The sequence below is a fragment of the Alligator mississippiensis genome, chromosome 9 (assembly GCF_030867095.1).
Source record: "Alligator mississippiensis isolate rAllMis1 chromosome 9, rAllMis1, whole genome shotgun sequence".
Lineage (NCBI taxonomy): Eukaryota > Metazoa > Chordata > Crocodylia > Alligatoridae > Alligator > Alligator mississippiensis.
Genome location: NC_081832.1, coordinates 3,041,294 through 3,061,928, shown reverse-complemented (window position 1 = coordinate 3,061,928; position 20,635 = coordinate 3,041,294). Strand labels below are relative to the sequence as shown.

The 20,635-nt window shown below is 58.3% G+C and overlaps 1 protein-coding gene across 2 annotated transcripts in view; it reads left to right on the top strand.

The window, feature by feature from the left end:
* RGS19 (regulator of G protein signaling 19) overlaps positions 1 to 20,635 on the top strand; it is a 38,610-nt gene that overhangs the window by 8,417 nt on the left and 9,558 nt on the right. The window contains exons 2-4 of one of the 2 annotated variants that reach the window (XM_019495244.2): positions 9,614 to 9,723; positions 16,080 to 16,226; positions 16,513 to 16,649. In XM_019495244.2, coding sequence (XP_019350789.1) covers positions 16,197 to 16,226; positions 16,513 to 16,649 — 167 coding nt within the window. In that variant the 5' untranslated portion in view covers positions 9,614 to 9,723; positions 16,080 to 16,196. The remainder of the gene's footprint in view (positions 1 to 9,613; positions 9,724 to 16,079; positions 16,227 to 16,512; positions 16,650 to 20,635) is intronic. The other variant, XM_014609735.3, reaches the window with a different exon arrangement.

The window sequence follows — 20,635 nt, the reverse complement described above, 5'->3', positions numbered from 1 at the left end:
CTCTGGTTAACCCCTGCTGCTCTGTGTCAGTCGGGTACAAGTGTCGCTGAGTTAAAGAGGATTTCATATAATTGGTCACTTCTGTTGCTGAGAAGGTTTGGGTTTGCTGTACAACCCCAGCTGACTGAAAGGCAGCCTGAGCAGAGAAGGGTCCTGTTTTGGCCCCCCCATTACAGAAAGGATGTGGACAAGTTGAGTCCAGTGGTTTCAGTGGTTATGGGGCTAGGGGACATGACTGGTGAGGAGAGGCAGAGGGAAATGGGCTGATTTAGTCTGCAGAAAGGAAGACTGAGGGGGATTGAATAGCAGCCTTCACCTCCCTGAAGGGGGGCTGCAAAGAGGATGGGGCTGGACGTGGTGGGGGCAGACGACAGGACAAGGAGCAATGGGCTCAAGCTGCAGCAAGGGAAGTTGAAGCTGGATATTAGGAAAAACTTCCTCAGTAGGAGGGTGGCGAAGCACTGGGACAGGTTACCCAGAGAGAATGCGAAGTCTCCATCCTTGGAGGTTTTTGAGACAAAGCCTTATCCTCCTAGACAAAGGGGTGTCTAGTTGGGGCTGGTCCTGCTTGGATCAGGGGGTTGGACTAGATGTGACCTCCTAAGGTCTCTCCCAACCCTCCTCCTAATTTTCTATGGTTGCAAGGGAGAGGATATCCGAACAATGGCTGGACCTATCGAACAAGGCAGGGTAGATCTTGGACCTTGGAGACAAAATCAAAGATGTGTGTAGCATAAGCTTTGTCAGCAAAGGGGTGGCTTCACCAGATGTTGCCCTGCCTGACTTCAGGCTAACACAGCTAACTCCCTCTCTGTGGCACTATTGACCCAGGGGCAGAAGGGATCTCCAGGGCATGGGCATGTTCCCGGGGTATTAGGAGCTGGGTGCTAGCTGTGCCCCTTTACCAGAGCCCCTGGAAGACGGCCAAGAGCCTCGACAGCCGTTCTTCCTGCACGGGGGGCTGTGTAGTGGCTGCGCGTCTCGCCTCCTGTTCTGACCTGAGCATCTCTCCATTTCCAAACGTGCATCTGCTCTCACTGCTTGCAGGCAGAAATCCTCCTGCTTCCAACCTCTCCGCTGCTTTCCGGGGAGGTCGCGGTGATGTTGGAAGAGGGAGATCTGCCTGCACGAGGGGAATGAGCAGATGAGTGTTGTTTCTTCACCATTTTGCACTTCCCCTTAGTAACCCAGGCCGACGGAGCATCTCTGTTGTGTGCAGAACTGAGGAGCGGTACACGAAGAGCTCCATCTTTTTAGAGAAACAATGGCTTTTCCTCCTGGGTTGCTCTCCCACCTAGAAGCTAAGTGTCTAGGACGGTGGTTTTCAACCTGTAGTCCACCTAGCCCTGGGGATCCACGGACTACGTCTAAGGAGTCTGCAAAAGATGGCTGTGATCAAATGTATGTGCATACTTTCACTTACAGTGCAGTGGGGTCTGCAGCTCCCTTCAAAATGTTTTAGGGGCTGCAAATGAAAAAAAGATTGAAAACCACTAGTCTAGGAGGACAGAGGCCTGGGAAAATAGGTTGAAAGTGCTCCCAGGAAGTCCTGTCCTCCAGCCCCCGTGCTCAAGGCAGGATCAGCCCTGCAGCTGCACTTCCAGTTCCCATTGAGCCTGCCTCTCTGTTTGCAATCCCCAGGCATCTCATGGCCTGGAGAGAATAGGGTGCTTTCCTCCACTTCTCTTCCCCCCCGGTCCCCAATCTCTCCGTGCCCTTACCACTGATTCAGGTAGAGGCACCGGCTCTGCATACCCAAGCAGGAGGGGTCTGCTGTCTGCAGCCAGGATCCAACCCACAGAATAAAGGTGCCCTACCTGGCATCAGCCCCCGAGTTAATCCGCTCTCCGACATTTTGCTCTATGAAAATGAAGCAAGTGCTGCGATTAGAGAACAGGGAGCATGGTGACGGGTGTTGGCAAGTGAGAACAGCGGAGACGGAGAGGAAACTCTTCCAGGTCAGGTGGCAGCAGCTGGAAGATGGCTTTGTAGGGGCAGGAGAGGGAGAGCCCATCACAACATCCTGATCGCTCGGTCGGCTTCAAGGCAGGGAGCGATGGGTCAGAGAACTGGGGACCCCTTTCTAAGGGCTGATGTTTGCTGCTGTCAGCCCAGGGGCCCCCCATTTGGGTCCCAGAGTCCCCTACACTTGCATGCATGTCCAAGCCCCGCTCGTCTCCCTCCTCAGGGGCTCCAGGACAAGAGACGGCAGGCAACGTCGCCACAAGCTTTCAGACTTCCTGCCTGAGTCATTCGTGGCTGCCCCCCCGCGCATCGCTTCCCCCACCGGGGCCTCGAGAGAGCCCCGTCGTAGCGGGACGCTCACTGCTCTGCTCACCAGGGCAGGTTTGAGGTGTCTTTTTTTTCTGAGGAAGCCTCTGGTGGCTTCCACCCTTGGGGGACTTCCTCTCAGTCGCCTTCTGCCCGTGTGTGTTTTGCAATGAACCCTCCCGGGGTGCATAAGGGCAGCTCCTGCTCAACCCCTCTCCCTGCCCATAGTCACTCCGTTCGTAGACCTCGAAGCCAGCAGGAACGGCGAGACGTCACGGCCTGACCCTCGACCCCACCGCAGGCCGGTCATGCCGTTGTCCCTGCAACTTGGGGTTAGCTCGTGCATCTCTTTTGGGCACAATTTGAGGACCTTGAGTGCAGGCTGGGACAGCCCTTCAGTCCCACGTTTGGGCTCTGTAAAGGAGGGTCCCGCACTTCTGTAGGTTGATATTTCCACCCCCTGCTTAGGTTTGCGCAAGAGCATCCTCCCTAAAAGCTCCCAAAGCTTGAGCAAAGTTGCTATAGGGCTGGGCTGCTCAAACCGCTGGCACCTTAGCAGTCACATCTGCCAAGAGGGGCCAAGCTTCCCTCCACCATGGTACAAGGGTGCTCAGAGCTCGGTCCCAAGGTGGCATCAGACTGCCGTGTTAATCGGGATGTTTCTCTGCCGCCGTTCTGTTCACAGGAAAGGAATCCAAGGGGCAGCATCGGACGCCAGGGAGGGTTTATCACAGGACCAGGGAATTGGGGATTGCCCCCAGGCTCAGAGCATCAGAAAGGCCAGGCAGTCTCCGGACCATGGAGAGTGCCCTTGGCTGGAGTTATCCCTTTCTCCGCCAGAGCAATGGGTGCCTATTTATCATGCCGCAAGAGTGTGGGTAGGACTTAAAGAGGGCAGGGTTTTCCCACTGCTTTTTCTGGCTGGTAGATGGCCAACGTATGGTGGCGGGGGCTTGACTAAAAGAGGGGTACATTGAGTCTGGGCTTCATCAGCTGGTGGGTAGAAACGGGCAGATGGGCAGGTCGTGCTACAGACAGGGAGTCCTGTCCACGTGGTCACTCGTCCAGTCGCAGGGTGCTCCACGAGGACACCCCCGAGCACTGCTCAGCTGGGGAGGGCCGTGCTTCGCCCCCCGCTCAGCCAGGCGTCCCAGACCCGCCTTCCCTTTGCAGGCAGATGTACTGGAAAGTCACTGGACATTGAGCTGTCAGCCCCTTGGGGCACCTTTTGCAAACCCCAGGCAGAGACGACTAGCGGGTTTCCAAGGAAATAAGCGCCCGGAAAAAGTCACGGCCCCACATCAGCCTTTAAAGCAAGAAGAGAGCGAGCATTGATTTTAATCGCGGAGAGCCACGACCCCACCACGGTTCCAGCTGAAAAGACTTTATCACGCCGGCTTCCTTGGAGAAAGCCTGTGCTTCGCCAGCATGTCTGTGGTTTCTGGCCTGCTCGTTTGATGTAAGCATTTCCCAGTGACACGCGAGGGCCCTTTCTTAAACATTCATCTGGGTTTGATTCTCCCTCGGGTGGCTCCGTTCCTCCGAAGGTGGGCTGAGTCATCTCCTTGCCTTTCATCCTGCGAGGAGTTTGCATAACACAAATCATTCCTAATGAGTTTTTTTCCCCCCTCCTAGCTGGGCAGAGAGGGGAGGAGGGGGCAGGATTTCACCCGGGGGCCGTCACATCCACTTGTCCCCCAAATCATAAGCATTGTAGCCAGCCTGAAGTGGGTTATAATTGGCCCTGTGTGCCTGAGGTCTCTCCTCCAAGCGCTGATTCGTTCCAGGACTGGAAAATATAAAATCAAAGCAGGTGTTGTCTGCCCCGCTTTGTTCCTCGAGGGGTGGATGGGCCACGCCGACTGGTTTCTACAGCGAGCGGCATTGCACAAATCCCCCGTGCACCGACGGCGGGCAGGAGCTTTCTATACGTATCGCGCTGCTCAATGCAGGGGGCTTACGGTGAAGCCAAGCCCGTATGGGAAGCAGCAATACACCAGCCTTGGCAATAGGGTGGCCTGGCATCTCCGGCTCGGAAAGCATCAGTCTGTGCTGTGCGCAAAGGGATGAGCCCAGCTTCCTCTCTGGGCATTGTAAAAGTCGCTCGTTGGGGAAGGCAGATGGGGCTGATTGCATCTAGCTGTGACAGTCACCTCCTAACTGAATAGTCTGGGCCTTCCTGGTTGGTTTTCATGGTTTTTCTCTTTTTTTCCCCACCCCTGTAAGCCACTGGCTGGGTGCACGGTGTCAGGGTCTTCTCCGCCAAGGAGCTCAGGCATGCCTTTGGTTCGTTCATTATTTGCTTAGCCTCTCTGCTCACTATTGATTATTCATCTATTATGGAGCATTAACAGTCACGTAATAGATGGCTGTCTGGCCCGCTTGGCGAGCTCTTCCATAAAGATGCTGTTTGATCTTCAGCACTTGCCTTATTAAATCTTGGTTACTGCGCAAGCTATTTTTATGCTACCCAAATAACAAACTAGCTGCCTTTTGGCGAGAGAGGAATGGGTGTGGGGTAGGAGCCGCAGCGGCTGGGTTTGCAATGTGGAGCGAGGCTGCGGCGCGCGGGTCTAGCACGCGGCGACCGTCTCCTGAGACTTCTCCAGCGCAGGGGATGGGACTTCAAGCAAAACCGACTTCAGCTTGGTGGCTGTGCTCAGAGATCAGCATATTTTAGGGGCTTCACATCAAACTCCGTGTCGTCTTGCAAGCGTTAATCGGGATGACCAAATGGCTCCAGAGACCCTGTGCCATGAATGAATGAATAACCCGGATTTTGCTGCAGAAGCTGAGGAAGCCCAACAGGTCCCCAGAGGCAAGCGGGGCCAGGCCGAGAGATTTTTACAGCCTGGAGTTTTCTTTGGTCAGGGAAGTCTTCCCTTCTCCAGTTGGGCTTCCTCTGATGCCCCCGCCTCGGCTACAGCAGCTTGGCCAGACACCCACCCCAGTGGCTTGGCGTGCCCCCACTATAAGATTTTGCTAGGCTTTTACTTTACAGCGATTGCCATTCCCCTCCTTCCTCCCCCTTCCCGACAACTTTGAGAAGTTTGATGCTTCTTTTTGTTGCAGCTGTAGCTAAAAAGAGCTCCGATCCTTGGCATTTTATATAACCCTTTATGGCTGTGGACAGATTTAGGGCAAGGCAGCCGATTACAACCGGCTTCTCCATCTCCCTCCCCCCCACCATAACTTCGTTCCTACAAGTGCAGAGCGGCACGCGGATACATCACGAGCTGCTTTGCTGGGTGGCGGGTGCGACTTTGCAGGGAGCGACGTTCCTTTCCAGGCTGGGGAAGTCGCAGCGCGAGTCTAACGTGCTGCTAAATCCCAGCTGGTCCGAGTAATGCAGGGCCATTCTCCTGGGATGTCGTCTGTCCTCATCAGTCCTTTGCAGGGCTTGAAATACCCGCTATGTCTCCGTGCTTTCAGGTCTCCAATGCAACTCGGGGGTTGCCAGCACAGCTAATAGATGAAGAAGAGGAGCTGGGTTAGGGTTAGGGCCTGTTGCCACAGCTGGATGCAGCATCTGCTCGCCCACCTGCTGAGCGAGGGGAACTGCAGCATTGCAGACGAGGACGGCCTCTGTCCGTGGCCACGGCAGTGGAGGTTGCTGGTTCCCGGTGTCTGGCAGGTGTGTGGGTGACAGCCACGTAACCCCCAGCCCGGCTCCTCTCTGCACAGCATGCATGCCTATATTTCGCGGGCTAGGTGTCCATCCCACTGGTCCCCAGGGGGTATCTGCTGGGGTCTCAGCACCGTCTCATGGGATGAGTCCCTGGCAGGATGAGACCTCCCTGGACTCTGCCCCTCCGCTGCCGTTTCTAGCCCGTTCCCCTGCCGTTGTGCTGAATCACGGATCCAGCAAGGAGCAGGAAGGTGCTTTGGTAAGAGGCTGCACCCGCGGAGAAAAGCTGTGACACATGTAAACGCCGAGGCAGAGACGGCTGCCGGCAGCACTGTTGAGTCAGGAACCCGGGCGGCGAAGGAGTTTTTTGGGACCGGAGGATGCACGGCTGCCGCGGGGGATGTCTAGACAGCCGGCAGAGCCACGGGTGGGTTGGGGGCCCCCAACCCGCTCGGATCCAGCTGGGGCTGCCTCCCCGGGGAGCGCGGCCCCTGCGCTGAATCACCCGCGGGGCCCCGGCGCCCGGCCCTGCCCTTGAGTCAGCGTGTGATTTTTTTAAATAGACCTCAGAAGAAGCAAAAAGCAACGCTGCCGCCAATAATAGCGCGGACAACTTCCTGCCCGGGTGGCAGGTGGCAGGAGCAGCCTGTGAGACAGCCGTGGGCACGCCGAGATGGGGACAGGTGTTGCTGCGAGCCAGGGCAGGGAGCACTGATTTTGCAGCTTTCCCCCTCGCTGGTGCATGGAGAGCATCTGTATACGCTCCCTCCGCGGGCCAGGGTGCTTGCACACCCTGCACCCAGCAAGCGTGGCACCCACTTGCTCTCTGTTTCCATGCCCAGTGACCTCCGGGAGGTGGCTGCATGACCGCCTCCGCTCCAGGCCGAGCCTGGGGGTGCAGAGTAGGTGCCACATGGCAGCCTTGCCTGTGCTTCGGGAAGCACGATTAGGATTGGGCCCTAGCGGGGTCACCCACATCGCAGGTCCCTTAGGTGATGCACTGAGGCAGGGAGGTGCTGTGTGGGGAAGAAGTATGGTGCGGGCAGGGTGTACCACCGGGGATATCGTGTCGCTGGCACAAATCCCAGTGCCATGTGCAGGGCAGGCAGCGTGGCCGGCGTGAGCGAGCTGGAAGCCGTGGGCAGCAGACGGATGCCAGATCTCCCTCAGGGGGGCTTTTTTGGGGGCAGAGAGGAGGGAGTTGCGATGGGGGGCACATGGGTCCCATGCCGGAGTTAGGGCACGGCCTTTCATTCATGGGGAACGTGCCCAGGCTTCTTTGGAGCCGGAGCCCGCAGGGCAGGAGGGGAGACACACTGCATTAAGGGACCACATCAAACGCCCCAGCAAATGTGACACGCAGCTGTCCCACTTCCTCCGCCGACTTTCTTGGGGGCTGCGAAATGCAGCCCACACGGGCTTCCACATCGCTGGTGGGCGCATCTCGAGACGGCGGCTTCGGGGTTTTACAGGGTGGTAAAGGCTCAGGGTCACGGTGGCATGCATCGGCACTGGTCCTTTCCCCCTATCCCCACTGTCTGGGGGAGGGGGGAGACCTCTAGCTTCATCCAAAGAGTCCATGGATTTGCTCATGGTCTTGGTCTCCACGCTCCGAGTGACCATCCAAATGGTGCCCCCCTCCACCTGGTCCACGCCACCAAGGCTTTTGGCACAACTCAGGTCCCTCCTGCAAAGCTTGGCCTGTACCCACATCGAACACCCCCGTGCAATGGCACTGCCCCTCTGCCAAGCAGAGCCGAGCTTGTGCACCCAGCAGCCGGCAGGAGCTGTGCGCCGACACTCCCGCTGCCTTTCCCGGGCACACGCTGTGCTCGGTGCACGGCTGCTGGAGGGGACCTGCCAGGAGCCCAGGCACGTGCATCAGTCCTGGAGGCCTGGCCGCAGCAGCTACTATGTGTGCCCTGTCCATCCTTAGTCTTTTTTGCACCCCTTTAAGTAGCAGGGGCACAGCAAGGCTTCCCCTTTGTGCAGGACATCAGCTCCATGCTCTTCTTTCCCCTCCCCACTAAAGCAGCCTGCGAGAGGGTCTGTAACTGCAGCTTCAGTGCTTGGGACTTGCCATTTGGCTCCAACCGGAGAAGGTTTGGGGGCAGGGTAGCATGGGAGGGAGGAGGAGGCCTTCTTCAGCGGATGTCTTTGATCATCAGCAGAAGCAGCGAGGGAAACCCTGGGGCACCAGGTGGAAAGGTAATTAGACTCCAGCTTGGGATGCGCTCGCAGAAATACCCGCTCCGTGCCCCCCTGGAGAAGCCCTCTGCTTTCCTGTGCTTTCCCGGGCCTGTCCAATGCAGGAGCAGTGGGTGGTGGTGTCTTCCACCCCCATCCCAGGCTCGGTCCCGGGAGCCGGGCTACAGGCTGGCCGGACATTACATTCTTGCTCTGTGCGATGGGGGTGGGAAATGCAGCCCCCAGCCCGTGGCCCAGCTCCCTGCCGCGGCTGCTGAGCCCTTCCCTGCCCTGCACCAAGAACATCCTCCTGCATCTTCTCTGCTTGTTGTCAGGGGGAGGGATGGGACGCGGCATGGGCAGGGGATCCACGCCGGGCTCTGGGGCCCTGGGAAACAAAAGCATCTCGAGCAAGGGGCCGTCACCAGAAAGCTGTCAGCCTGCAAAGAGGAACCCCTGGCTTTCCGGTGCCGAGGGCGAGAATGACTTTGCAAAAGGAGCCCTCGGTGCTAAATCGTGCATGAGCCCCATGCCTTTCCGGGTGCAGGGCACATCACTTAGCCCCCGTGCCTCTCTCAGGGAACAGCCATGGGGCTGAGAAGCCCTGGGGGCTCTCCAAGCCGAGGCACAGGTAACCCTCCCGCCCTGCCCCACCTCCAGCACCATGCTTTCCCCATCCTGCCATTTAGCACCCGTGTCTTTACCAAGACATCACATCTCTAGTGGCCTCAGAGCCGTCCAGCAGAGATGCCACCTCTTCCCCGGGGTTGACTCAAGGAAAGTGGCTGTATTCCTACCAGGATTCCTCCTGTTTGCCACTCTTTAGCCACCAAAAACCTCACACAGTTCCAGGCCCTTCCCTTGTGTAGCTGGATTCTGTATCCAATGGGTAGGTACTACAGACAAGTATCACTGAGGCTCCCCTGCTGGTGCTTTCAGTGGCTGAACTTGCAGTGACTCCCAAAAGAGGAAGGTCTGGCCTTGCTAGCAATTGTTGCTCCCTGCCCGGTGGCTGGGGCTGCGGGGAGTCGTGCGTGTTGGGCAAGACGGTTCTCTCGTTATGTCAGGCTGCATTTGTGGCAGCGCGGGGGCCACCTCCGCTGCGCGCGGCAGCGACGCCGGAAGTGGGAAGTAACTGCAACAGGCAGATCCTGCGGGGTATATTTGGTACCCTCGCTGGTCTGCCAGGGGGTTGGGGGGCCAAGCTGACGCCAAGGCCGTCCTGGGAGAAGGGGAAACCGGTGCAGTCGTGTGTCCAGGAGAGGATGGTGTTTTCCCCCATGCCTGAGTGATGGGAAGGCAGGCTCCGCATCTCCTAGACCGCATCGGTCCCTACTGTGCATAGCGGGACCAGCCAACTAGCCTCACCTGGTGCGGGAAGGCTGCCCAGCGGGGACAGGCTCATTGACAACGCTTTCCCAAAAAAGGTCTGAACCCTTTGCTTGCTTCTGCCACTTCCCTCGCCACTCCCTTTCCTGTGAGAGAGAGGATGTGCTCAGTTTTCTCTCTCTCTCTCTCTCTCTTCAGACCTGCCCTATCACTTAAATGCTTCCCTTAAGCGGAGAGGCTGGCACGGGGACCTTGCCCGGGAAGGGAGTCCAGGATGGCTAGACGGAAGGTTTCCACCCACAGACCAGGTACCACCAGCCCCGCGTCCCCAGCCCGGCTTTGCTATGTGGCTTCTCCTCCGAGGCCCGAGGTGCCCGGTCGCGGCAGGCTGGGCTCAGCGCATGCCAGGGGGGAGCGGGGCAGGCTTTCCGCCATCTCCGCAGCTCCCCGATGATGGGGTGGAAAGGATGCAAAACAGCGTCTCTGCATCGTCCCCACCGCTGGACGCGGCCAACTCCCACGCTGCCTGAGGTTTCCCTCCCTGCAGAGGGGAAATCCGCTGGTGAACAGCTTTGCCGCCACCTTGCAAAGCAGGGCCTCGAGAGGCTGAGACTCAAGCTTTGCTGCCTGCAGCGATGAAGGAAGTAGGCGCTGTCAGGGCAGAGCCTGCTCCTAGCACGGGGCTGCCCGGCGGTAGGGTCTGCGGTGGTGTTGCAACCCGCCGGCCGGACGAGAGGGGCTGTCGTGTCTCGGGGGCAGTCCCCAGAAACCCCCTGACCCACCTTGATAAAAGTCAGGCAACACCCGTTGCTATTTGGGCCAAAAGGGTCGGTGCCCCTGATGCATCAGTGCATCCCCATTCTGGCTCAACGTCCCCAGGGAAACCCCGCTGTGTGGGCTGGGCTCTCCCTGCCCCGTGCATGAAGTTAGCCCCAAACTTTGTGCCCTTCCTGGCTGCCTATCTGGGGCCAGTGGCCAACACCGGAGCTTCCCCCCAGCCCCGCAGTGATCCTTCAATCCACGTCTGCTCATTAGGAGTCCCGAATCGGCACCGGGGAGTGCTGCAGACAGCGCCGGGGGGCATTTTGGGTGCTCTTCTGTACAGATCTAGGCGCTCGCTTATGTGACATGTAAACGGGGCAGGGGGAAGGGGTGGATTTTATTCCGGGCCCACATCGTTTCCTCCGGAGCAGACGGGGAAGTGGCGATTGCATTGACACTTGGTCACCGGGTGTTTTGCTGTGCCGAAGCATCGTTGGGTCGTAAAGGGAAGGGTAGCTCCGCAGCCCCGTTCGGATGGCGCAAGCAGGGCGTGGGGTTACATCACAGGACGTCGTGCGGCGCCAGGTTGGGAGCGGGGCCTACTCGTGTGGATCTCCGTGCAAAGGGAGACTTTTCCTCCTTTTTGTCGGCTGCTCTTGGGGGATAAAAATCCACTCCCCACTTCTCAGCAGGGTTTTTCCCTCTCCGTCGATCTAATAGCTCAGTACCAGAATTGGGTTCCCTCCTGATGCAATGGAGATTAGTATGGCCTTTGTCTCTTGCCTTGCTTCTGTCCGCCCGAGTCCTCGGCGTCAGGGTTGTGGAAGGGTGGGATCCCCGTTTGTTGTTCAGCTCAGCTCACAGAGACGCGCGAGCATTTCCCACCGGTAGTCGTGAGCTTGGAGAACCCAGCGGCCAAGTCTTTCTAGCATTTAAACGTCACGAAGGATCAGAGCCGAGGCCTTGCGTGCTCCCAAAGTTTATTCCAATGCAGTTGTTGTTGTTTTTGTGCCGATAACCCCATTTCCTTCCTCGGCGCTGGTCAGGACACGCGAGTCGGAGAGGCAAGGTCAGATGTCACAGCATTTGCTCGCTGCGTAACGCCCTTGGTCTTGCAGAAGGATGCCTGCCTGGCCGTTCACCTGCATCCTAAACCCCCTTTGCAAAAGGATCGGATGCACGCCTTGCAAAGGCAGCAGGGCCCCTAAGGGCCTGCTATCTCACGGCTCAGACACCCAGAGCCTTGGGGGATCTTTTTGGCGTGGCCCTGCCGAGGATCAAGACTGAAGCACGTGCCTGGAAACCTGCTGCAGAAGTACACGCGTGTGCACCCCTTCCTCAGGGGTCGGGGTTCCTGGCCCAGGCTAACAAAACCGACAAAGAAAGCTCTCTCTCGCACGTTAAAGCATGCAACTCGCTGCCATCAGATGTGGGCACTGACCGTTTAACCAGATTCCCACAGGGACTGGAGAAATTCTTGGAGGAAAGGGGCATCAGTAGCTATTGAACGTGGGAGCGAGGGGGTACAGCCTCCGAATCACAGCTTCCTAGATCTTGCAAGCTCTCTGCCGCGGTGTGGGCAAGGTGGCCCTATGGGCAGCGATGGGGAAGGCCTTGTGATTTCCCTGACCGTGTTGTGCTTGGGCACAGCGGCCCCTTTAAGGGCGGTTCGGTTCTCTCCGCTTGGGAAATCTCCCCTGTTAAAGTCTTCCTCTTTTCAAAGCCGTGCACACGCGCACTCCTCTTCCTCCTAGCTCTGCTGGGCCCTCGAGGCAGAGCGCTGTCGCTGCCTGAGCTGAACTTCCTTCTTCGTGTGCTGTCAGCCCAACCTCCCGCTCTGAATTCCCCGGGCTCTGGACGCAGCCGGTGCCTGCCCTCCTCGCCCCTCTCACCAGCGCTCCCGCAAACCTCTTGCACACTGTGCACGGGCAATTGCAACGTGAGGAACCAGCTCCTCTCCGCCGCAGTGCCCGGGTCGGTGGCACCCCCTTGGAGCCAGGAGTGCTGCCACCACTGCTGCCACCAGCTCCATGTGCAAAAGGCACCCCAGGCCCCTCCTGGACCCCATGCACTGACCATTAGGATGCGACCCGATGCCTTGTTGCTGCTATTTTTTCCCCCCAGCTCCCCTACATCTCTCTGTCTGCCCCCCATCTTTATGCCCCGGGGACACAGATCTTTCCCAGCAAGCCAGCATCCTTCAGGATTTAAACTGTGCCTCTGTGAGAGTGAACCAGTGCCGTGTCCCCTCTTGGCTTGAAGGGTCACTTCTGAGCAGCAGAGAGAGGATGGTGCCTCCCTGAAACACGTGCATCATGGCTCAGGAAGGGTTTGGGTGTCTGTCAGCCCCCAAACTCTGCCTCGGCTTATTGCCACGGGGCTCCCCCCGGTCCATGGAGGGATGAAGGGATCTCTCAGAGGGTTTTGGCTCTGGCTTCCTTCCTGATTAGCTTGTTACAGGCTGGTCCGTTTGCTGCTTTAGGTTCTTGCCTGTGTTCAGGACACAGGGAAAGCCCTGGCAGCCCACAGTAAAGATTTTACCTGTGGCCGAGAGCAGAGCTGGCAGGCCCTCCCTTCCCCTGATAAATGAGCGCATTTGGGGTCTAAAATGCCATCCTTTGGAAGCTGTAGAGGCAGCAAGCAACGAGGGATGCCTGTTTGCATGTGACGCCTTGGGCATCTGTCGGGATTATAGGGGTCAAGCGTGCTGGGATGGCCCCGGGGGGTTTCCTGCTGGACGCTGGAGCGGGCAAGGGGCAGCAGAGGGATCAGTCCGGAGAAGCCCTGTTTAAATGCTCTTCCCCTTTGCATCCACCCTCTGCCTTTGTGAAAGGTGGGGGACACAGTGGACCTGACTCAGCAGGGCCCCTCTCACAAGGCACGTCCTCCGAGGAGCGGTTCGACTCGAGCTGACGGCCTTTGGCTGTGTGACCGGTCTGCCGTCCCATGGGCCTGTGGAGGGTCCAGCCTTTTAAATAAAGACCTGCTCCCTGGCTGCTCTGGACATGCCGCTCTGTGAGCTGATATCTTGGAGGGTCGTGGAGCAAAGCAGCAGGAAGACCACGGAGGAAGCAAGCACGATGGCACAGAGCCTTGGTTAGCTGGCGGGGCGGGTTATCCCAGACGCTGGTCCTGCAACGCCTAGGCTCTTAGTCATTTGGGGTGTGAGCATCCTCCTTCCCCCTGCGTCTCTCCCTCTGCCAACAGCTTCCAGTTCTCTGCACCCTCCGCAGCGCCGGCTCCTTGCCCTGGACACCCCAGGACACGGATGGCAGAGCTGCGGGCCTAGGTCAGCAAGCCCCTTCGAGCGTTGCAAATGCCGGGCAATCCGGGCTTCCACGTGTTTATGCTCTTCCCTCCGCTTCATCCCCCATTTGCTGTAATTAGAGGCTGTAGCACTGCATGCCTGCTGGCAGCTGCTGCCCTGTTGGGCAGCGAGGATTTGTTTGGATGGATAATTACTTTTCTGCATAGCGCCGGAGTCTGGAGGTTGTTGTGCAGCTTGCTTCTTGCATGGAGCAAGGCTTATGTCAGGCCGTGTCCTGTCTGTCCGGGCTTGGCTTTGTCTCCGTGTTTGGAGCATCGAGGGCGATTGGGTCTGGGCTCCTGCTTGGCGTGGACTCATTTGCTGTTCGGTGTCAGTGCCGTGACACATGCCTTTTGGAAGCAGAAGCAGCCCCTGATGAGCAAACCAGCCCCCAAAATGCCTTTCCAAAGTCACCTGGCTGCAAAAGCACCTCTGAGGTTGCTGCCGCCTGGGGTGACGGCATCCCGGGCACCCTGCCAGGGCTGACACAGATCAGGAGGGGCGTTTGGGGAGAGGAGCGCAGCCACTCTGTTATCTCAGCCAGATGCACTGGGCCAGCAGAGCCTTGCAGGCACTTAAATGAGAAATGCATAAATATCACTGCTAAAAACAGAATAAAAATTGGGATCAACCTTTGCGAAGGGGGAGGGAGGAGTGAGCGGGGGGGGTTCTCCCTGGTGTGCAGCGTGTGGTGCCCAGCGTCCACGTGCAAAGGTCCTTGCTGCTGGAAAATGTGCAGGGGGCCAGCGCTCCCATATGTGTGAGCTGCTGGGAAGAGACTCGCGTCCAGATGCTGCGAAACATCTGCACGGTGGCAGGCACAGGAGAAAGGCTTTGCCTCATGTCATTAGGCTGGCTTGTGGGTCAGGCTCCCCATACCACCCAGAGACTCTCCATGCCCTTTTGGAGGGTGCACTGAGCCCAGGTCTTTGCCCAGCCCTTTTCCAAATCCCCCGGGACAGCCTATGTGGAAGGGTGGCAGGAGGGCACAGCCAGCATGGATGAGTGAAAAGGGCCAGGGTGTCTGGAAAGGAGGCTGTTATTCTCAACTCTGCCACTGCCCTGCTGCATGACCTTGGGCAAGGCACTTCATCTCTCCCCGCCCTTTCTGGGGCATAAAATGACATAAAATACTGGCCGAAGGTTTGGTTTGGTTTGGTTTGGTTTGGTTTGGTTCTTGCGGCGAACCATCCCTTTGCCATCGTGGGGCTTCATTTGAATAAAAGCTTGGGGAGTGTGGTTGCACACCTGCTAGGGCTGGCATCACCTCATGACCGGCTGGGTCTTGAGGGCTGAGCCATCTAAGTGAGTCTCTCCCTAGCTCTAGCAACCTGATGCATGCATTGGCCATTGTCCTCCATCCTTTCAGCCAAGTTTTTGTCCCAGAAAAACTCTTCTTCCAAGCAGGCAAGAGCTCCTCCGCCAGCCAGTTATGCAGCCCAGTCCCGGTGGCCAAGACAGTTCTCCTTGCTGCCTTGCAACGGGAGGGGATTTCTTTTGCTCCTTGTGCATCCTTGGTCCCCGGTGCCTCCTGGTTTGAGCGCCTGTGCCCATTCATTCATCCCATCTACTGACCCAGGATGAATCGATTGAGCCCAGCTCTGTTCTGGTGGCAAGGACACAAGGAAACTTCCCCCTGCACTCAGAGGGTGCCATCTAACCATCCTCCTCCTCTTCCTCCTCCTGCATCCTGGCTTGTTCCCGACCCCTCAGCCAGCAGGTCCCTTCTGGGTGCCCCGGGCTGCCTGGATGTGGGGGTGGCTTTGCGCTGTCGGGACCGAGGCGGGAGCAAGCCCGTGACTACGGCGGGAGTGCGATTGTGCAAGCAAATTCCAAGCCGAGCCCTTGATCATAATATTTGGTGTAACCGCCGGTGCATCCTGCCTGCGAGACCCTCTTCTCCAAACAAGGGGCCCCTGTCAGCAGGGTCTGGTGTGGAGACAGATAAGGAAGCATGTCGTGTTTTGTTTGGGGGTTTTGTAAATGGCTTTATCCAGGTGGAAGTCAGAAATGCCCCTTTTCCCAGCCAAGAATCCTTCTCCTCGCAGCGCTGGCTCTGAAAAGGCCACAGATGTGTGGGAGGCATTTTGGAGTCGGCCGTGGGTGTTGTGTTTCACTGACATGTTTGCTGCACCGCTTGGCCGGGCTCCTTGCACTGTGCAATGCCAGAGAGGTTTTGAGGTGCCAGCAGCAGTGCCCAAGACCCGGCGGCTGCATTAGGGGCAGGGCAGAGCCCGGATGCCATCCTTCCCCAGGGGGAACAGATGCACTGGGGGCAAAGACCTGCTATCATCACTGCATCCTCCTCGGCTCTGCCCAGGCACGGCCACGGGTCATTGAATCTGTGCTCAGGAGCTCCCAGGGGCAAACCAGACAGAGCAAGGCTGGAAGTCCCCAGAGCTGTGCCTGCCCTGGGTTCAGATGCTCGGGGCGTCCTGGCTGCCCCTAGTATGGATGCCCAGGCAGAGCTTAGCAATTCATTGCAATGCAGGGGGACCAGGAGGGACTCCCTCGAATGCCCCGAACCTCCAGCCTGCACGAGAGATTTGCCCTGGAAATGACTGAATCCTGAACCATGCTTCTTGCTTCCCCCAGGCTCCATCCAGTAGGCAGCAGGGGCCCTAGCCAGGGCGCGCGTCCACGGGGCAGGTCACTGGCACCCGGGAGGCCGGGAGAGCATCCGAGGGCCAGCAGGGAAAGCAGCAGCCATCCATGCCGACCGTGTATGAGGCTGGGAAGCAGGTGAGTGGGAGACAAAGACACCAGACCCCTGGCATGGTGTAGTAAGAGCACGCTCAGGTTGCCCCAGATCGGCACTCTGCTGCCAGCCTTCAGGTCCTGGGGGTGAGAAGGGGAGAAAAAGGGGAGATGGTTCCCGGCTGGGCCAGGGCGGACGCTTTCTTCCGTCGTTGTGGTCCAAGGGGGCTCGAGCTGGGTGGTGAGGTGGATATCCCAGGTGTGGCCTGGGCTGGGCGCTGTGCTGGCGGCCACGGTGAGTTCACCCACCGTGCACTCTTCCCCTCTGCAGTACACAGGACCCGAGTCCACCGAGAGACCCCGTCCGATGTCCCGGCATGAGACGTCTCCGACAACGGTGCAACCGGCCGGCCACCACCGCCCCAACGCCTGCTGCTTCTGCTGGTGCTGCTGCTGCAGCTGCTCATGGTACGTCTGTCCCCGCGCCGAGCTCGGGATTGGGGTCGCTAGGCTGTCCCCACCCGCACCCTCTCCTTAGGGCGTCAGCTGTCTGGAGCAGCGGCCAATCTTTATACTCCGCGTCTGTACAGCGCCTAGCTCGGCAGGGTCCTGATGCTCAGGCAGGGCTCCACGGTGCCCCCAAAGCGAGCAGAAGCGAGCCAGCTTCCTCCTGAGCTCGGCACCCCTGGATGCTCGCGGCTCGGTGGATTCCCCTCCTCCCAGAACGGAGACAGCAGCCTTGTCTTTTAAAAGCAACAACAAAAAAAACCCAACCCAACCCCGCTGTGCAGCTGCTGCCAGCAGACACTTCCTGAGCGCACGTGGGACCGGCGGCACGTCCGGGCTGCCAGCGCATCCGCGTGCTCGCGCTGGGTTTATAGTTGGGAAGCGGCTTCGATGCGGTGTTTAAAAACCGACTGTAAACACCCTGCTGAGCAGACGGGCCAGTGTTTGCATCGTGTGTTCGGAGCCCCTGCGAGCCTCCCCGTGCGTGTGAGAGGGAGAGAGATGGGCTACCACGCAGAGACTTTGCAGGGTTTGTCCTGAGACTCTGCAGTTAGTACCTGGATGAGCAAACCTAACAGCAGCATTTTCTCCAGGGCCTGGCATGGAGAGGGGCTTGCGGCTGGGAGACTCATGGGGGCACAGGGCAGCACAAGCTCTTCTGAAACCCATTAAATCCTGGCGTGGCTGCTAGATTGCCCCCCGGAGCTAGTGAGGCTATGCACAGACAGACAGACCTTGAACCTGCTCTAAAAGGGGTGCCTGGGGGCTCACAGCAGCTGTTACACTGGAGCCACTACATCAGCATGATGCTGTAGCAACACCAGCGAGCTAAAATTGTCCCAGTTTCAATCCAGGGTGAAACCAGGCTAAGGCTGCGATGGTTTTGTCACCTTGTACCACCCTCGGGGCAGGCAGATGTAGCAGCTCCATCACCACAGCTTCTAGGGCGTCATTTCGTATCGGTGCAGCTTGCCCGTTCCTTTATAGATGGGGGGTTTGCTCCCTGTTAGCCAAGTCAACGGGGAAAATAAATGTTCCCTCCTGGCCAGAGCCTGATGCTTGCAGGCTGGGAACTGTTTTGAAATCCTGTAAACATCTGGAAGAGCAGCTGCAGGCAGCTGCTGCATCGTTGTGTGCAGCGGTGACCCCCGCCGGAGCGAGACACCCTTTGTTTCTGGTGTCGCATGGCGTTTCGGCTCTGAACACCAGGCGCGAGGTTGGCCACTTGCGGGGAGGTGGGGAGGGGCTGGAGGCCTTGTCTGTGGGGTGGACAGAGCACTTGCTCAGCAGCCTGGAGGGAGGGAGGGAAGCTAGCCTGCAAGGACGGACTCTGCAGGTCCTGTCCGTGCAGCATTGGCCCGGGTGCTTGTGTCAGGCAGCTCCATAGGCAAACCCGTGACTGGAGCCACTAGCAAATGCCAGGGATGAGCTTGGACTGCTGAAGTGCGGAGAGTCCTGAGCCATGCATGGTGCCACCTGCCCCCATCTCCTGATGCTAAAAGCCAAGGTATCGACCCCTACAGAGACAGGCTGCACTTATCTCAGGTGCCCCATCCGGGTCTGTCCTCACTGGCTCATGGTGCAAGCTGGTGCCCCGTGCACAGCCACTTCCAGCAGGGCAATGGGAAGAGGGGAGCAACCCAAGCAGAACGCTCCCAGGTCCATCACAGAGCCCCCGCTCCTTCATGCAGACACCAGACCCTGTGGTCCAAGTGGCAGCGAGTTGCCACCCCCCCAAAACCATCACTTTGTTCTTCCTCTAGCTGCAGGAAGGCCCCACCAGAGCTAAACTACTCAGCCAAATCATAGACATCCCAGCATCTGTGTCCGTCAGCCGTGACATAGCTACTTGTCAGGCTTTGCAAGCTAAGCAGGACAGGGCTGGGGGATTTGGATGAGGGGCTTCTGCAGAACATATAGTTTCTTGAGGAGATGCCATTGATTTGGTAATCAATGCTAGCACCCTGTATGGTGGTGGGAGCATGGCCCCAGGACAAGATCCAGCATCTCTTTTTGGAAACATAGGAGTGTCGAAGCAAAGCAGATTCCACCTTGGCCGGTTGCATTGGACTTCTCCTCCGGCAGAAAGCGAATGCAGTCCCCTGCATGTCTGTTCTGCGGGGCAGCTGCATGCGATGTTAAACTGCCAGGCTTTGCACAGGCAGAGGCATGTTTCAGCTGTGGGCAGAAGCAATCCCATTATGCCAGAGGCTAGCGTAAGGCTGTAAAACTCATTGCAGGGGGAAGCTGAGCGTTCAGCCAGATTTGCAAAGGGACGGGACATGTGCTGGGAGGAAAGGGGCATCGCTATCTATGGAGCAGGGGAGTGAGGGGCACAGCCTCTGCATCAGACTTTCCTGGACCTGAAATGCCGGAGGCTGCAAGGGAGAGAGGAACAAAGCTCGGTTAGACCCAGCCGCTGTGAGACAGGAGACTGGGCTGAATGGACCTATAGTCCGACCCAATACATGGCAGATCTTATGTTCTCCATACCCTGCATTGCTAGAGAAGTCATGAGAAGTGGCAATTGCATTTTTTGGATGCATATTCATTTGTAATAAAGCCAAATAATTCATCAGAGAGCACAAGAGGGCAAAACCTACATTGGGCTGAGCAAGTGGTATCCTCACGTGATGGAGAGCACGGGCATCGGTGACGTATAGGCACGCAGGTGCCTGGTGGCCCTGGTCCCAGCCGTCTTAGCCGCCTTTTTCTCAGGGAAAAGGGGCCTGGAGGAAGCGAGCGTCTTGTCACCGGGCCTGTTCCCTCAACCCCACCCCGACACCCTCCTTTGGCCAGGGGAGGAAGAAGGCCCGGGGTTAATCTGGTCCAAGCAGAGCCGGGAGAGTGTCACAAGCAGGAAGCGCCCTTCCTGCTGCGGTTGGACGTGGGCGTCCGAGTCGAGAGGCCTGAGGGAAGCGGGCAGCGGACGGCTCGGGGGCTGGCGAGGAGCAGGGGAGCTTTGGAAAAAATAAGAGAGAGGGGGAAGCCTAAAAAACCCACCTGCCAGGTGAGGGGGCAGGATGGAAAACACCCTGCTAGGGGCATTGCTTCCCAGCCCTGGCGCTTCCCCGGCGAGACCCGTCCAGACTGGCTTGCAGATTCCGGTGCGTGCATGTGTGCGAGTGTGCGAGTGCACGCGCCCGTTCTCGAGTCTGCAGCTTTTAGCATCCCTTAGTCTAGCTCTTGCCAGAGATGGCCAAACTCGGGCAGCGTTTGGGCTGGCAGGGAGCTGGTCTTCCTGCGGAGGAGTAGGGCTCAGTAGTTAAAGCACAGCCAAAGGCATCAGGAGTGCTGACCGCAGCTCGGCCGCTAGCTTCCCGTGTACAGGGTCAGCCTGGGTGTGCCTCAGCTTCCCCATCTGTAGCCTAGAGGTGATGATCCCGAGTGGTTTCTCAAGGCTCATTAGGAACCGATCAGTTGTTAGCCCTTTCCTTAGAGGAGCAGGATGCGACTTGCCTTCTGAGGCCCCGTGTACCCTGCGGGCGCGGAGCACGCAGCTCTGCACGAGGGTTTTTTACCAGCAGCAGCTTGCTGCATCATCCGGTGCCGTTCACGGAGAGCAGCCCTGACTTCTCACCGGCATATCTGCGCCCCCGAGATTTGGGGGGTAGGAGCCAGATGAGCACTCCAGTCCCTAGGTCTCCTATTGCTGCCCGCTCAACCCGGGGGGACGCGGGGGTGTAAAATAAAGGCCTAGCAATGCAGCCTGGGTCTTTCCTGCTGTGGTCTGAGCAGCGCATTTCTGCCTGGCTCCTGCCTGGTCCCCACGTCCATCCCCGTGGCGTCAGCTTTGCCCTTGCTGCAGTCTCAGGAAATCCCTCTCTCTGCCTGGAGGCTTCCAGGAAGGAGACCCCCCCGAAGTGGCGTTACTGCCAGCGGCTCCATGCTCAGTTGCTTTCTTTCCCTCGAGCTGCTGATTTCAGATCTGAGTCAGCCTCGAAGCA